The following is a 15,869-nucleotide window of genomic DNA, read 5'->3' as shown; positions in this document are numbered from 1 at the left end:
CTTCATCCCATCCCAGCATGGCCCTAGCCAAATATCATCGCCCTATGCACTTTGGTTATTGAGAAGTCGTTTAAATAAAAATGTTGATGCTGGACGGCCTGTGGGCCAGGTGATCTAAAAGTAAGCCCCCGTTTGCCCAAGGATTTATGCAATCACATTTAAGTTTTTTTACCATTTACCTCAATTTCCCCTAGTTGGCCCTGTCCCTTTGCCCAAGGGGGAGGAGGGGGGACACACCCTTCATTCATACAAAATTATCTTGTTCAACCAGACGCTTGATCACTTGTAATTCAAGAGCCTGGTCAAACACAGTACTTTAAAATTACCATCATCAGAGGGCAGTGTTTTTACCTTCCTTTCCGGATGTTATGTCTACGCCATTGAATCATTTCAATGAAAAATGAAATTAATGGAAAAACTTACCTGTACATGCATTCTTGAAGTATCTGTGTATTCACTATTATCGAGAAAAATGTAAGAAAATGTCAAATCTCAAGAATAATGCCATATATTTCCACTGAATAAATCATAACTGAGCACAAAACCAATAAGGCTGACTGAGGTTGGAAAAAAGCATGCAAAGCAGGTGAGATTTTGCCTGTTCACCATTCAAAACACTACAGGTTCTCACTCAGGTAATCTGGCTTGACTTGTATCAATAGCCTTGTTAGCTTCATGAATTATTGTAAAATATCCAATGAAAATGCATGCAATCACTCTTGAGATCTGAAGCATTTTCTTACATTTTTTTTCGATAATAGTGAAAATACGGATACTTCAGAAATGATTGTAAAGGTAAGTTTTTAATGAATTGAAATATTTAATGCAATTTTGTGCCACTCAAATTCTGACTTCAAAGGTTGAAAAGGGTGTGTCTACCTTTGACCAATGAAATAATTTACCAGAATTCTGGTAAGCTTCGTTATGACCTCACAAAACGATATCACTGGGTTTGACCAGACTCTCTGTTCGGCATAGCTTGCGCTGCCAACAAGAGTCTGGTTGAATGAGACTACTTTGCCCATAGATGCTCTCCTTAATAATTGGTTAGAATCCCTCCAATCATACTTAAGGTGAAAGATTTTTGAATATTTATCTCAAGTTCCCCAATTGGATCACATTCCTCTTTCTCTACGGGGGCCACACCCTTCATTCATACAAAATTTATTTCCCATTGCCCAAGGATGCTCTGGACCAAATTTAGCTGAAATCCCACCACTCGTACAGAAGAAGAAGGATTTTCAAAAATGTACCTCTAGTTCCTTTATTGGGTCCCACCCCTCTGCCCCTAGGGGGGCCACATCCTCTGTTTTATACAAGGATGTTCCTGGCCACATTAAGTTAAAATCCACTGAGCCATTCAGGATAAGTAGGAAAAGTTGATAGACAGACGGAGGATGAATGACACACCACAGCAGTCCGTTTGACCAGGTGAGCTAAAAATAAAATCCTACATAGCTGTATAATGGCTGTATGACAGAGGTATCTGTTCCAGTTTGACATTTAAAGTCTCTTTGTGTGATTATTTTACAAAGGAAATATGACATAGACTGTAGCATGTGGATCTATACAGATATACCTCATGTAGGACTATTTTTGGCATTACTGAAAAGTGAGACCACACTCCATGGCAACCAAACTTTGATATTCAAATATCCTACAACTATCCTACAGCTGTTGCCATCAACGCAAAAATCAATAAATAAGCAAATAAATAGATTTAACCGAAATTCTGCTCTACAATGGAGCTGCGCTGTCTCTGTCACTACGGAACTGTTCTGCCTCTGTCACTATAGACTGCCCTGCCTCTGTCACTATAGACTGCGCTGTCTCTGTCACTATAGACTGTTCTGCCTCTGTCACTATAGACTGCGCTGCCTCTGGTACTATAGACTGCACTGCTTTTGTCACTATAGACTGCGCTGTCTCTGTCACTATAGACTGTTCTGCCTCTGTCACTATAGACTGCCCTGCCTCTGTCACTATAGACTGCGCTGCCTCTGTCACTATAGACTGTGCTGCTTTTGTCACTATAGACTGCGCTGCCTCTGAACTACACTTACTCTGTCACTATGGAACTACACTAACTCTGTCACTATAGAACTACACTTACTCTGTCACTATAGAACTACACTAACTCTGTCACTATATAACTACACTAACTCTGTCACTATAGAACTACACTTACTCTGTCACTATAGAACTACACTAACTCTGACACTATGGAACTACACTAACTCTGTCACTATGGAACTACACTATCTCTGTCACTATAGAACTACACTAACTCTGTCTCTATAGAACTACACTAACTCTGTCACTATAGATCTACACTAACTCTGTCACTATAGAACTACACTTACTCTGTCACTATAGAACTACACTAACTCTGGCACTATATAACTACACTAACTCTGTCACTATAGAACTACACTAACTCAATCACTATAGAACTACACTAACTCTGTCACTATAGAACTACACTTACTCTGTCACTATAGAACTACACTAACTCTGTCTCTATAGAACTACACTAACTCTGTCACTATGGAGCTAAATTAGTCCTGTTCCGGAGATGTACTGTCTGTCACTATGGATATGCACTAACTGCTTCAATGAAGATGCACTAATTCTAACACCATGGAGATGCAATTACTTTGTCACTATGAAGATGTACTAAATCAGTCACGATGGAGACATACTAACTCTATCACTATGGAACTACACTAACTCTGTCACTATGGAACTACACTAACACTATAGACTGCACTGCCTCTGTCACTATAGACTGTGCTGCTTTTGTCACTATAGACTGCGCTGCCTCTGAACTAAACTTACTCTGTCACTATGGAACTACACTAACTCTGTCACCATAGAACTACACCAACTCTGTCACTATAGAACTACACTAACTCTGGCACTATATAACTACACTAACTCTGTCACTATAGAACTACACTTACTCTGTCACTATAGAACTACACTAACTCTGACACTATGGAACTACACTAACTCTGTCACTATGGAACTACCCTAACTCTGTCACTATAGAACTACACTAACTCAATCACTATAGAACTACACTAACTCTGTCACTATAGATCTACACTAACTCTGTCACTATAGAACTACACTTACTCTGTCACTATAGAACTACACTAACTCTGGCACTATATAACTACACTAACTCTGTCACTATAGAACTACACTAACTCGGTCACTATGGAACTACACTAACTCTGTCACTGTAGAACTACACTAACTCTGTCACTATAGAACTACACTTACTCTGTCACTATAGAACTACACTAACTCTGGCACTATATAACTACACTAACTCTGTCACTATAGAACTACACTTACTCTGTCACTATAGAACTACACTAACTCTGTCTCTATAGAACTACACTAACTCTGTCACTATAGAACTACACTTACTCTGTCACTATAGAACTACACTAACTCTGGCACTATATAACTACACTAACTCTGTCACTATAGAACTACACTTACTCTGTCACTATAGAACTACACTAACTCTGACACTATGGAACTACACTAACTCTGTCACTATAGAACTACACTAACTCTGTCACTATGGAGCTAAACTAGTACTGTTACTACGGAGATGTACTGTCTGTCACTATGGATATGCACTAACTGCTTCAATGAAGATGTACTAAATCTAACACCATGGAGATGCAATTACTTTGTCACTATGAAGATGTACTAAATCAATCACGATGGAGCTAAACTAATTCTACAACTATGAAAATATACTAACTCTGTCAATATGGAGATGCACTAACTCAGTCACTATGGAGCTAAACTAATTCTGTTACTATGGAGATATACTAGCTCTGTATCTATGGGGATGTACTAGCTCTGTAACTATGGAGATATACTAGCTCTGTAACTATGGAGATATACTAGCTCTATAACTATGGGGATGTACTAACTCTGTAACTATCTAGATGCACTAAGTCTGTTACTACAGAGATGTACTAGCTCTGAAACTATTAAGATGCACTAGGTCTATCATTCTGCTTTATCAGGCGCTAACCTTCTAGTCCTTTGCCACCTGGCTTACATGTTTATCTCCCTATGTGTGTATGCCTTCGTGTGTGGAGGAAATATTTTGTATTAGGTTTTTATTTGGACTGTGCTTCCAACGACATCTTTTTTATAGTGCCAGTCCTCACTTGAATGCTTCACCACAGATACTGCAACATCCACCCAAGACCATTTGATATTCAACCTTGGTTTTTGGAGTTGTGGGGGCAGAAGAAAATCACTTTCTTTGAATAGTCCATGCATATGGCGACTTTGGGCATCGAACCCCGGCTGCCTGCGTAGAAGGCCAGATTGTTAACTAATCGGACATTGGGAGGGTTTCATAAGGCTGGTTTTCATTGTTGCATATATTATCATGATCACCCTCTACCTTTGCCCTACAGGTAATTTCCCTTCAGCTGAATTGGTAGAGTGGCAGACTGGAAGGATCAGGTCGCTGGTTCCACCTGTTGGCAACTCCTTTGTTCCTTTTGCATCAGCAGGATAATTACAAAACTGTTGTCTGATCTCTTTGCATTGGTTTTTAATATTGAAACTTAAATGGAAGGAGGAGTATTACAAGTAATCCATGGTCCCTCACCTCTCACTCGGCACTAAAAGGTCCGTAACTCTGTTCCTTCCACAACCAATATAAAGTAATCCATGGTCCCTCACCTCTGAACTGACTCGGCACTAAAAGGTCCGTAACTCTATTTCTCCCACAACCAATATAGAGGCCTGTTCGTTTGTGCGGAACAACCGGTTTGTCCGTTTTTTAATGTAACGATTTTGAGTATAAATCCTGGCGGACCTGCAAATGTTTATGTAGGCCTTGCAAGGTCTTATCAAGGCTCGCCTGAAGGCAGCATCAGATTACTAGGTCCGACCTTATTTAATAAACGAACAACTGTGGTCCGACCGGTTCAACTGTTAAACGAAAACGGCCTACATTTCCTCACTCCAGTCCCATGGATAAGCCTTCTAGGAGTTGGTAAACATTTTTGCTTACCCACTAGTGGATAACACCCTTGAAATTATTTCATTCAGTAAATCTTGTAATTATGATGTCAAGTAATAATGTGTTATGACATCATCTTCTATGGTGACATCATAAATAATGGCAACTGTTTTCCCAATTGGGAAAAAGAAAATTGCTCTCTAAAGAGAAAGATAAGGTTTGATAAACATAATTTGAATGTTATGAGAGAAAAAAGGACTCAAAAACTCATGGTAGTTGACTATCACGTTAATCTATCTCTTATTAGTTAATTTTCATATTGTAAAGGTCACTCAGTAAACCTTGTCTTTATACAATTAGAAAATTAATTAACTAATTAATATAAACATGATAACCAACCATCAGTCATTGGGGGACCAGAGAGTATATATATATATGGTTGACAGACTGATAAAATGATGAAGGAGGACCGAGTGCAAATAATTCCCTCCAGGAGTGCCTCTTAGGGCTCAACTGTCTACGTCACGATGCAATGTCTTCAGGTGATGTTTGAATCAATGATAATAAACCCTTCACCACTGGATTTAACAATCAATCTCTAAAACTACAGTTAGAATATCCTGATGATAATGACCTCAAACAGAGGCCAAAGGTCATTTTACTCTTAGTTATATTAGGTAGGTTTGTATAGACAAGATAAAGTACAACACATGCATAAAAAACACACAATCTACCGTTCAAAAACATTACATTAGCTTTTTTTCCAATTACAGCGTCTGTTCAGACTTTCCGGCTTGATCTGAACTGGATGGGTGTTTTCTGTTCCAAGACAACATCCAATCTGTATATTTTCTGTTTAATTGACGATGGTGTCCTGCTAATTTTTGACAACATTTCATTATTAAAAAGATGTAAATTCTTTGATTTTTTTTTATGAAAATCATGAGGAACTCGTCTATAGCACTATCGTCACAGTTTTGTCCTGAAACAATCTACTGCATGCCTGTGTGATGGGAAGAACACATCAGTCCGTGATTTAAACCAGAAACCATCTTCGACTGACATTCTATCAGGCGATTTAATTACCAGTTATGTTCACAATGCTGACCAAGGCTGACCAAGGCTGAAGCACATGCTGTATAGGGGAGAGGTGCAGGGAAAAGTAAGGTAGAGCAAAAAGATCAAAGTACTGAACTCCTACAAAGCTAAAAGCAACGAGAATGCTGTTTTTCCCCTGAAGTGGTATAGCTGAATTCGTTTTAAAGTGTTTAGAACTGATGTCATCAGATTTTGAAGAGGTTCTTTCAACGAGACATGATGACAACACCAGGACTAGGGACTGAACCAGTATTTGGCTCAAACTTTATTTAAGCAGAAATTTGACACCAGGTGTTAGTTAACTTGGTTTAAATATTTCAGCGATTTGTGTGAAAAAGAAAATCTTAAACTGTCACTTAATCGAATTGTCCGTGTTTGCTTTTGTTTTATCTACCTACAGGGAAGTACCTGTATAGAAATGTGACAGGTCAAAGGTCATTTGAATGTGCTAACATAGATACAATTACCAATGGTTAATCTACATCTATTGTGTGTGGATATTTTTCTCTACAGGTAATTTACTCAACGCAAAAAATGTGAGCATATGAACAGTGAAATAATTTCTACTTCTACAGTAAATATGCTATTATTTTTAGTGGTATCTTGTTCGGTAAACAAAGGTATGCCGGATTCACACTGATGATAAATGACATCGAACAATCCTCTTCCCAGGTGAACATCCTGTCTAGGTCCAATACAACATCAGAATCCTGGAGCCAGTCCTAGTTTCTTTTTAAGGTTTTGGTTTGGTTTGTTTGTGTTTTACGTCCTATTTACAGATATGGTCATTCGAGGACGTGCCACATTTTGGTGGTGGAGGAAAGCTGGAGTTCCCGGAGAAAAACCACAGACCTACGGTCAGTACCTGGCGACTGCCCCACGTAGGTCTCGATTCCGTGACCGAGTGGTGGTGGAGGGCTAGTGGTAGCAGAATGTCAAACTTGGCCACTGAGGCCCCTATTTCAACCCTTTCACCCCTATGTAACTTTAGTAGACTCTCCCATGCATTGATCTGGATTAGTCCATTATGGTCTACGGTGGTGAAAGGATTAATTAAGAGATAGATAATGTTATGAGGTAATGTAGGTTTGGATATGGAGACATGCATTTCATTCGCGAACCTACCTTAAGTGTCTCGTACAGTCGAACAATGTTAGGATGGCGGAGTTGGCCAAGGATACGAGCCTCGCGATGTAGGTTCTGACGTACATATTCCTCCTTTATTTTCCTTGTATCTATTATCTTAATAGCCACCTGAAACAAAAAGTGGAGTAACAGTAAATAAAACAGGCATCAATTTATTACGTTAAAGATAACAAACGGCTGGTAGTCAAACCCCTGTGATTAAACTCCTTCTAATGGAAAGGAAAATAAACAGGTATTTCAGCTTTGTTTTAATCAAATATTTATAATAATAAGATGTTAATTAATTCACCTTAATGATTAAAATTTCACCTATATAAGTACAATTCTAATCGATTAAGTCATCAGAAATGTCTCAGCTGTACAAACAGGTATATAAGAATCAAGGTGTTATGTTTAAGATAGCTTTAAGATGTGATTTGTCATCATCTCATTAAAACACCTGTAATGATTGTAAAACAGGTAATTGCATATCCAGCAACTATCAACACATCATCCTGAGTATTTACACACAAGTAAGAGCAGGGATTGTATTGTCAGATGCTACAGTCGTCTGTCATCCAATCGCATATTTGTGTTTCACAACAACTTTATATTTGAGGAGAGTTTATCATGAATTCAAAATAACAAAACTCTGTAATATCAGTGGCTGTGTAAAAAGAAATTATGTATGTAATCTATAAACCAGTAAAAACAAGATCTTGTATAATCTGTAAACCTGAATAAACCAAACCCTGTATAATATGTAAACTTCTATGACCCAGACCCTTATAATAAACCTGTATAAACCAGACCCTGTATAATCTGTAAACCTGTATAAATCAGACCCTGTAAACCTGTATAAACCAGACCCTGTATAATATGTAAACCTGTATCAACCAGACCCTGTAACCCTGTATAAACCAGACCCTGTATAATATGTACATTTGTTTAAACCAGACCCTGTATAATCTGTAAACCTGTATAAACCAGACACTGTAAACCTGTATAGACCAGGCCCTGTATAATCTGTATAAACCAAATCTCATAAAATATGTAAACCTGTAAAAGAAACCCTGTATAATATCAATATCTGTATAAAAACAGAGCGTATTCTGTTATCATGTAAATCGGTTTACAAATCACTGGACCTGTGGTTGTTTTGTTGCACTGTGTTCAGGACAAACGCACTGTTAAACATGGTTATCCATACAGAATTTGTGGTAAGAAGTTTTTTGAGAGATTCAAACATGAAAAATTTTCAAACAAATTAATTCTGGTAAACAATCAATAATAGTATCATAGGGAGTCTGATGTAATAGTGAACTTTTAATCCACACACATATCTGTGTTCGAGGCTTCTTCATATTCCAACCAGTAACAGAAGATTTCAGACATCTACAAAAACACTGGAATGGTTATACACTACAAGACATTAAAAATGTTTTAAACAAATTGAGTAGATAAATTTTCCCAAAAAAATCAAAACTGAAACAATTTGGATTTAGACTCATAAATTCGTTTGATAACAAAATGAAATTGTATTGAAAGGCCTAAAAGTTTCTATCAATAAAATGGCAAACTGAAAAATGAGAATCAAATAACAGTTAAATCTTTTTATTTTTGTAATGATATCTCTACAGCATAATATGTAAAGGCAGGTTTAAATGTAGGACAGCTTCGAGACTAAGATAAATGTATTTGTTACGAGAAGTATGTCCGTTAATAACGTGGAATGTCCAAATTTCATTCTTTATTCATGACACAAATATTCTATTCTTCTATTCCATCCATCCAGTACCAGCCACTTGTGACATGAGAAACAGAATCAATGACTCTAGGGAATCGGTACAAAGCGGTTACGGTAGTATGTACATTCGCCTCTATCCGCCTTGCGTCAATCAATACTCAATTATTTGTCACACTCGGACTATTTTCAGGTAAATTTGTTCAAACAGGGTTGATGTCAGCGGAGAAAAGTTGTTGGCATTATCAACTATGATGGAACCTCTCATTATCCCTCAATGTTTATGGTGTGTAGTAGCAGGCTCCAGATAAATGTGTCAAACTCGCCATGGATGATTGAATTTGCTATATCTACTTCAACAGAGTAATAAAAAGTATGCATTATTAATCCGACAGTCTTGTTACAGCTTCCATTGGGTAGCTATTACTCGTCGTTACACGGTAAACAAGTGATATTAAGCGGGAGGTAGAACTGTAACATTACTGTGCACTAGGATACGATCTTCACCCCCAACAAATCTATCTATAAAAACCCTAGTCATTCCAGCCTGGCTCATCCAATTTACTGTCATTCAACTAACTTCCTTCATCTGAATAAAGACACCTGAAAACATTCAGTTAGAACATCTCCACCCAATTCTTACAAACCCCCTGGTTTCTATTCCACCTGCTGCAAAATTTCTTGTAGAATAAGCAGGAATTCAACTCCTCAAGTTTGAATGATGGGACATCTAGTCCCTTCTTTGATGTTCACAATCACACTGACTCACACACACTTTTCTCTGTTGAACATTATTATGATGCCAAAAGAGACTCATCTCTAGCTTACTCTGTTGAACACCATTACAATGCCTAAAGAGACTCGTCTCTAGCTTTCTCTGTTGAACACTATTATGATGCCTAAAGTGACCTGTCTCTAGCTTTCTCTGTTGAACACTATTATGATGCCTAAAGTGACCTGTCTCTAGCTTTCTCTGTTGAACACTATTATGATGCCTAAAGTGACCTGTCTCTAGCTTTCTCTGTTGAACACTATTATGATGCCTAAAGTGACCTGTCTCTAGCTTTCTCTGTTGAACACTATTATGATGCCTAAAGTGACCTGTCTCTAGCTTTCTCTGTTGAACACTATTATGATGCCTAAAGTGACCTGTCTCTAGCTTTCTCTGTTGAACACTATTATGATGCCTAAAGTGACCTGTCTCTAGCTTTCTCTGTTGAACACTATTATGATGCCTAAAGTGACCTGTCTCTAGCTTTCTCTGTTGAACACTATTATGATGCCTAAAGTGACCTGTCTCTAGCTTTCTCTGTTGAACACTATTATGATGCCTAAAGTGACCTGTCTCTAGCTTTCTCTGTTGAACACTATTATGATGCCTAAAGTGACCTGTCTCTAGCTTTCTCTGTTGAACACTATTATGATGCCTAAAGTGACCTGTCTCTAGCTTTCTCTGTTGAACACTATTATGATGCCTAAAGTGACCTGTCTCTAGCTTTCTCTGTTGAACACTATTATGATGCCTAAAGTGACCTGTCTCTAGCTTTCTCTGTTGAACACTATTATGATGCCTAAAGTGACCTGTCTCTAGCTTTCTCTGTTGAACACTATTATGATGCCTAAAGTGACCTGTCTCTAGCTTTCTCTGTTGAACACTATTATGATGCCTAAAGTGACCTGTCTCTAGCTTTCTCTGTTGAACACTATTATGATGCCTAAAGTGACCTGTCTCTAGCTTTCTCTGTTGAACACTATTATGATGCCTAAAGTGACCTGTCTCTAGCTTTCTCTGTTGAACACTATTATGATGCCTAAAGAGACTCATCTCTAACTTTCTCTGTTGAACACTATTATGATGCCTAAAGTGACCTGTCTGTAGCTTTCTCTGTTGAACACTATAAAGATGCCTAAAGAGACTTGTCTCTAACTTTCTCTGTTGAACACTATTATGATGCCTAAAGTGACCTGTCTGTAGCTTTCTCTGTTGAACACTATAAAGATGCCTAAAGAGACTCGTCTCTAACTTTCTCTGTTGAACACTATTATGATGCCTAAAGTGACCTGTCTGTAGCTTTCTCTGTTGAACACTATAAAGATGCCTAAAGAGACTCGTCTCTAGCTTTCTCTGTTGAACACTATTATGATGCCTAAAGTGACCTGTCTCTAGCTTTCTCTGTTGAACACTATTATGATGCCTAAAGTGACCTGTCTGTAGCTTTCTCTGTTGAACACTATAAAGATGCCCAAAGAGACTCGTCTCTAACTTTCTCTGTTGAACACTATTATGATGCCTAAAGTGACCTGTCTCTAGCTTTCTCTGTTGAACACTATAAAGATGCCCAAAGAGACTTGTCTCTAACTTTCCCTGTTGAACACTATTATGATGCCTAATGAGACTCGTCTATAACTTTTCCTGTTGAACACTATTATGATGCCTAATGAGACTCGTATCTAGCTTTCTCTGTAAAATACCATTACGATGCCTAAAGAGACTAATCTCTAGCTTTCTCTGTTGAATACCATTATATGCCTAAAGTATGAGTATTTGAATATGTTAAATGAGTCAATTAGCACTTGAGGTATAGTATATGAGTATGTATAGTGTGTGAGTATTATCTCTTGTGAGTAAGAGATGTGGTGAATAAATGAGTATATGTGGTGAGTAAATGAGTTTGTCTGATGGGTAAATAATAATGTCTGGCGTGTAAATGTGTTTGTCTGGTGGGTAAATAAGAATGTTTTGTGAGTAAATGAGTTTGTCTGGTGGGTAAATAATAATGTCTGGCGAGTAAATGAGTTTGTCTGGTCGGTAAATGAGTTTGTCTGGTGGGTAAATTAGTTAGTCTGATGAGTAAATGAGTTTGTCTTGTGGGTAAGTTATAATGTCTGAGTAAATGAGTTTGTCTGGTGGGTAAATGAGTTTGTCTGGTGGGTAAATGAGTTTGTTTGGTGGGTAAATAATAATGTCTGGCGAGTAAATGAGTTTGTCTGGTGGGTAAATGAGTTTGTCTGGTGGGTAAATTAGTTAGTCTGATGAGTAAATGAGTTTGTCTGGTGGGTAAGTTATAATGTCTGAGTAAATGAGTTTGTCTGGTGGGTAAATGAGTTTGTCTGGTGGGTAAATGAGTTTGTCTGGTGGGTAAATAATAATGTCTGGCGAGTAAATGAGTTTGTCTGGTGGGTAAATGAGTTTGTCTGGTGGGTAAATTAGTTAGTCTGATGAGTAAATGAGTTTGTCTGGTGGGTAAGTTATAATGTCTGAGTAAATGAGTTTGTCTGGTGGGTAAATGAGTTTGTCTGGTGGGTAAATGAGTTTGTCTGGTGGGTAAATAATAATGTCTGGCGAGTAAATGAGTTTGTCTGGTGGGTAAATGAGTTTGTCTGGTGGGTAAATTAGTTAGTCTGATGAGTAAATGAGTTTGTCTGGTGGGTAAGTTATAATGTCTGAGTAAATGAGTTTGTCTGGTGGGTAAATGAGTTTGTCTGGTGGGTAAATGAGTTTGTCTGGTGGGTAAATAATAATGTCTGGCGAGTAAATGAGTTTGTCTGGTCGGTAAATGAGTTTGTCTGGTGGGTAAATTAGTTAGTCTGATGAGTAAATGAGTTTGTCTTGTGGGTAAGTTATAATGTCTGAGTAAATGAGTTTGTCTGGTGGGTAAATGAGTTTGTCTGGTGGGTAAATGAGTTTGTTTGGTGGGTAAATTATAATGTCTGAGTAAATGAGTGTCTGATGAGTAAATGAGTTTGTCTGGTGGGTAAATTATAATGTCTGAGTAAATGAGTTGGTGAGGTCGTCATATAATTTCTGATGTTAAGTGAGTAAATTGGTATTAATTAAGTGGTGTTAAGGGTAGTTTGGTGAGTGAATGAGTATTTGTTATGAGAATGTGTTGTGAGTACTTTGGGTGGTATACAGTTGTTGAGTATATAAGTACCTGTGATACATATATTTGCTGTGGCTCATATATAGTAAATGACATTAGGATACACAGCCTGGGCTAAAGACTCTCATCTGTATGTTAGCTTACAGGCCCGGAAACAACTATGTGTCCGTAACGAATTTACTAAGAACATTTCCCCAATTGGTATGCTTTATCAAATAAATGTAACAATCGCAGGATGGCGAGTAATGGCACTATTGATTTATCTCATAACCAAATTAACTTCTATAGAAAAGCACTGATACTTTCTCCCTACCATAATTCTAGTCGCCTTCCAGCTCAACAGATGTCGGACTTACAGCAATCACTACGCACATCCAACAGAACAAGCCTTTACTACTGGCCCATTTTACCATTATGCTTTCAAAATACAAAATAAGTAAAGCCATTTGGAATTTCAGATTTGTCAAATTATCTAAACTACCATCAATGCCATAAGTGAATATTAAACAAATAATAATAAAAGAAACAATGAACAACAAAATAAAGACGCCAAAACAAAAGGATAAGCAACATGCAACTTCACATGAGCAACATCAAACCAGGTCCTCTAAAGTCTTCTTCATAAACAAATGATCAAAAAACAACACTTTTTATAAGGGTTGGCAATGACTTGGTTTGTTTGTGCTTTAAGTCCTTTTAACAGCTATGTCATTTAAGGACGTGCCAGGTTTTGGTGGTGGAGGAAAGCCGGAGTTCCCAGAGAAAAACCAATGACCTACGGTCAGTACCTGGCAACTGCCCCACGTAGGTCTCGAACCCACAACCCAGTGGTGGAGGGTTAGTGGAAACAGAATGTCAAATGCCTTCACCACTTGGCCACAGCAGCCCCTGTTGTCAATGGTTAGCCAGATAACTCATTCACCCCTGATATTTCATAATGAACTATTCCAACCTTTGTATTGGACGAGTTCAAATGTGTCTTCAGGGGTAAATGAGTTAACCAGTTACTTCTCTCTACACCTCGGACAGTGTTGTGTGGACCATCCTACACCTCAGATAGTGTTGTGTGTATCTCCCTGTACCTCAGATAGTGGTGTGGACATTCCTACACCTTAGATAGTGTTGTGTATCTCCCTACACCTCGGAGGGTGTTGTGGATCACCCTACACCTCAGATAGTGTTGTGGATCTCCCTACACCTTAGATAGTGTTGTGGATCTCCCTACACCTCAGATGGTGTTGTGGATCTCCCTACACCTTAGATAGTGTTGTGGATCTCCCTACACCTCAGATAGTGTTGTGGATCTCCCTACACCTCAGATAGTGTTGTGGATCTCCCTACACCTCAGATAGTGTTGTGGATCTCCCTACACCTCAGATAGTGTTGTGGATCTCCCTACACCTCAGATAGTGTTGTGGATCTCCCTACACCTCAGATAGTGTTGTGGATCTCCCTACACCTCAGATAGTGTTGTGGATCTCCCTACACCTCAGATAGTGTTGTGGATCTCCCTACACCTCAGATAGTGTTGTGGATCTCCCTACACCTCAGATAGTGTTGTGGATCTCCCTACACCTCAGATAGTGTTGTGGATCTCCCTACACCTCAGATAGTGTTGTGGATCTCCCTACACCTCAGATAGTGTTGTGGATCTCCCTACACCTCAGATAGTGTTGTGGATCTCCCTACACCTCAGATAGTGTTGTGGATCTCCCTACACCTCAGATAGTGTTGTGGATCTCCCTACACCTCAGATAGTGTTGTGGATCTCCCTACACCTCAGATAGTGTTGTGGATCTCCCTACACCTCAGATAGTGTTGTGGATCTCCCTACACCTCAGATAGTGTTGTGGATCTCCCTACACCTCAGATAGTGTTGTGGATCTCCCTACACCTCAGATAGTGTTGTGGATCTCCCTACACCTCAGATAGTGTTGTGGATCTCCCTACACCTCAGATAGTGTTGTGGATCTCCCTACACCTCAGATAGTGTTGTGGATCTCCCTACAACTAAGATAGTGTTGTGGATCACCCTACACCTCAGATAGTATTGTGGATCTCCCAACAACTAAGATAGTGTTGTGGATCTCCATACACCTCAGATAGTGTTGTGGATCTCCCTACAACTAAGATAGTGTTGTGGATCACCCTACACCTCAGATAGTATTGTGGATCTCCCAACAACTAAGATAGTATTGTGTATCTCCCTACAACTAAGATAGTATTGTGGATCTCCCAACAACTAAGATAGTATTGTGTATCTCCCTACAACTAAGATAGTATTGTGGATCTCCCAACAGCTAAGATAGTATTGTGTATCTCCCTACACCTAAGATAGTGTTGTGGATCTCCATACACCTCAGATAGTGTTGTCGATCTCCCTACACCCCAGGTAGTGTTGTGGATCTTCCTACACCTCAGATAGTGTTGTCCCCCTCCCAACAACTAAGATAGTATTGTGTATCTCCCTACAACTAAGATAGTGTTGTGGATCACTCTACACCTCAGATAGTATTGTGGATCTCCCTACAACTAAGATAGTGTTGTGGATCTCCCTACACCTCAGATAGTGTTGTGGATCTCCCTACACCTCAGATGGTGTTGTTGATCTTCCGACACCTCAGATAGTGTTGTGGATCTCCCTACAAGTAAGATAGTGTTGTGGATCACCCTACACCTCAGATAGCATTGTGTATCTCCCTACACCTAAGATAGTGTTGTGGATCTCCCTACACCTCAGATAGTGTTGTGGATCTCCCTACACCTCAGGTAGTGATGTGGATCTTCCTACACCTCAGATAGTGTTGTGGATGTCCCTACACCTTAGATAGTGTTGTGGATCTCCCTACACCTAAGATAGTGTTGTGGATCTCCCTACACCTCAGATAGTATTGTGGATCTCCCTACACCTCAGATAGGGTTGTGGATCTCCCTGTACCTCAGATAGTGTTGTGGATCTCCCTACACCTCAGATGGTGTTGTGGATCTCCCTACAACTCAGATAGTG

At 39.0% G+C, this 15,869-nt stretch overlaps 1 protein-coding gene across 1 annotated transcript in view; it reads right to left on the bottom strand.

The window, feature by feature from the left end:
- LOC110452190 (hormonally up-regulated neu tumor-associated kinase-like) overlaps window positions 1-15,869 on the bottom strand; it is a 96,665-nt gene that overhangs the window by 65,608 nt on the left and 15,188 nt on the right. Inside the window, exon 2 of the mRNA XM_021500560.1 lies at window positions 7,235-7,363. Coding sequence (XP_021356235.1) covers window positions 7,235-7,363 — 129 coding nt within the window. The remainder of the gene's footprint in view (window positions 1-7,234; window positions 7,364-15,869) is intronic.

Source organism: Mizuhopecten yessoensis, unplaced genomic scaffold, assembly GCF_002113885.1.
Source record: "Mizuhopecten yessoensis strain PY_sf001 unplaced genomic scaffold, ASM211388v2 scaffold6459, whole genome shotgun sequence".
Taxonomy (NCBI): domain Eukaryota; kingdom Metazoa; phylum Mollusca; class Bivalvia; order Pectinida; family Pectinidae; genus Mizuhopecten; species Mizuhopecten yessoensis.
The sequence above is the reverse complement of the archived record's forward strand: the minus strand, read 5'-3'. Positions and strand labels throughout refer to the sequence as shown.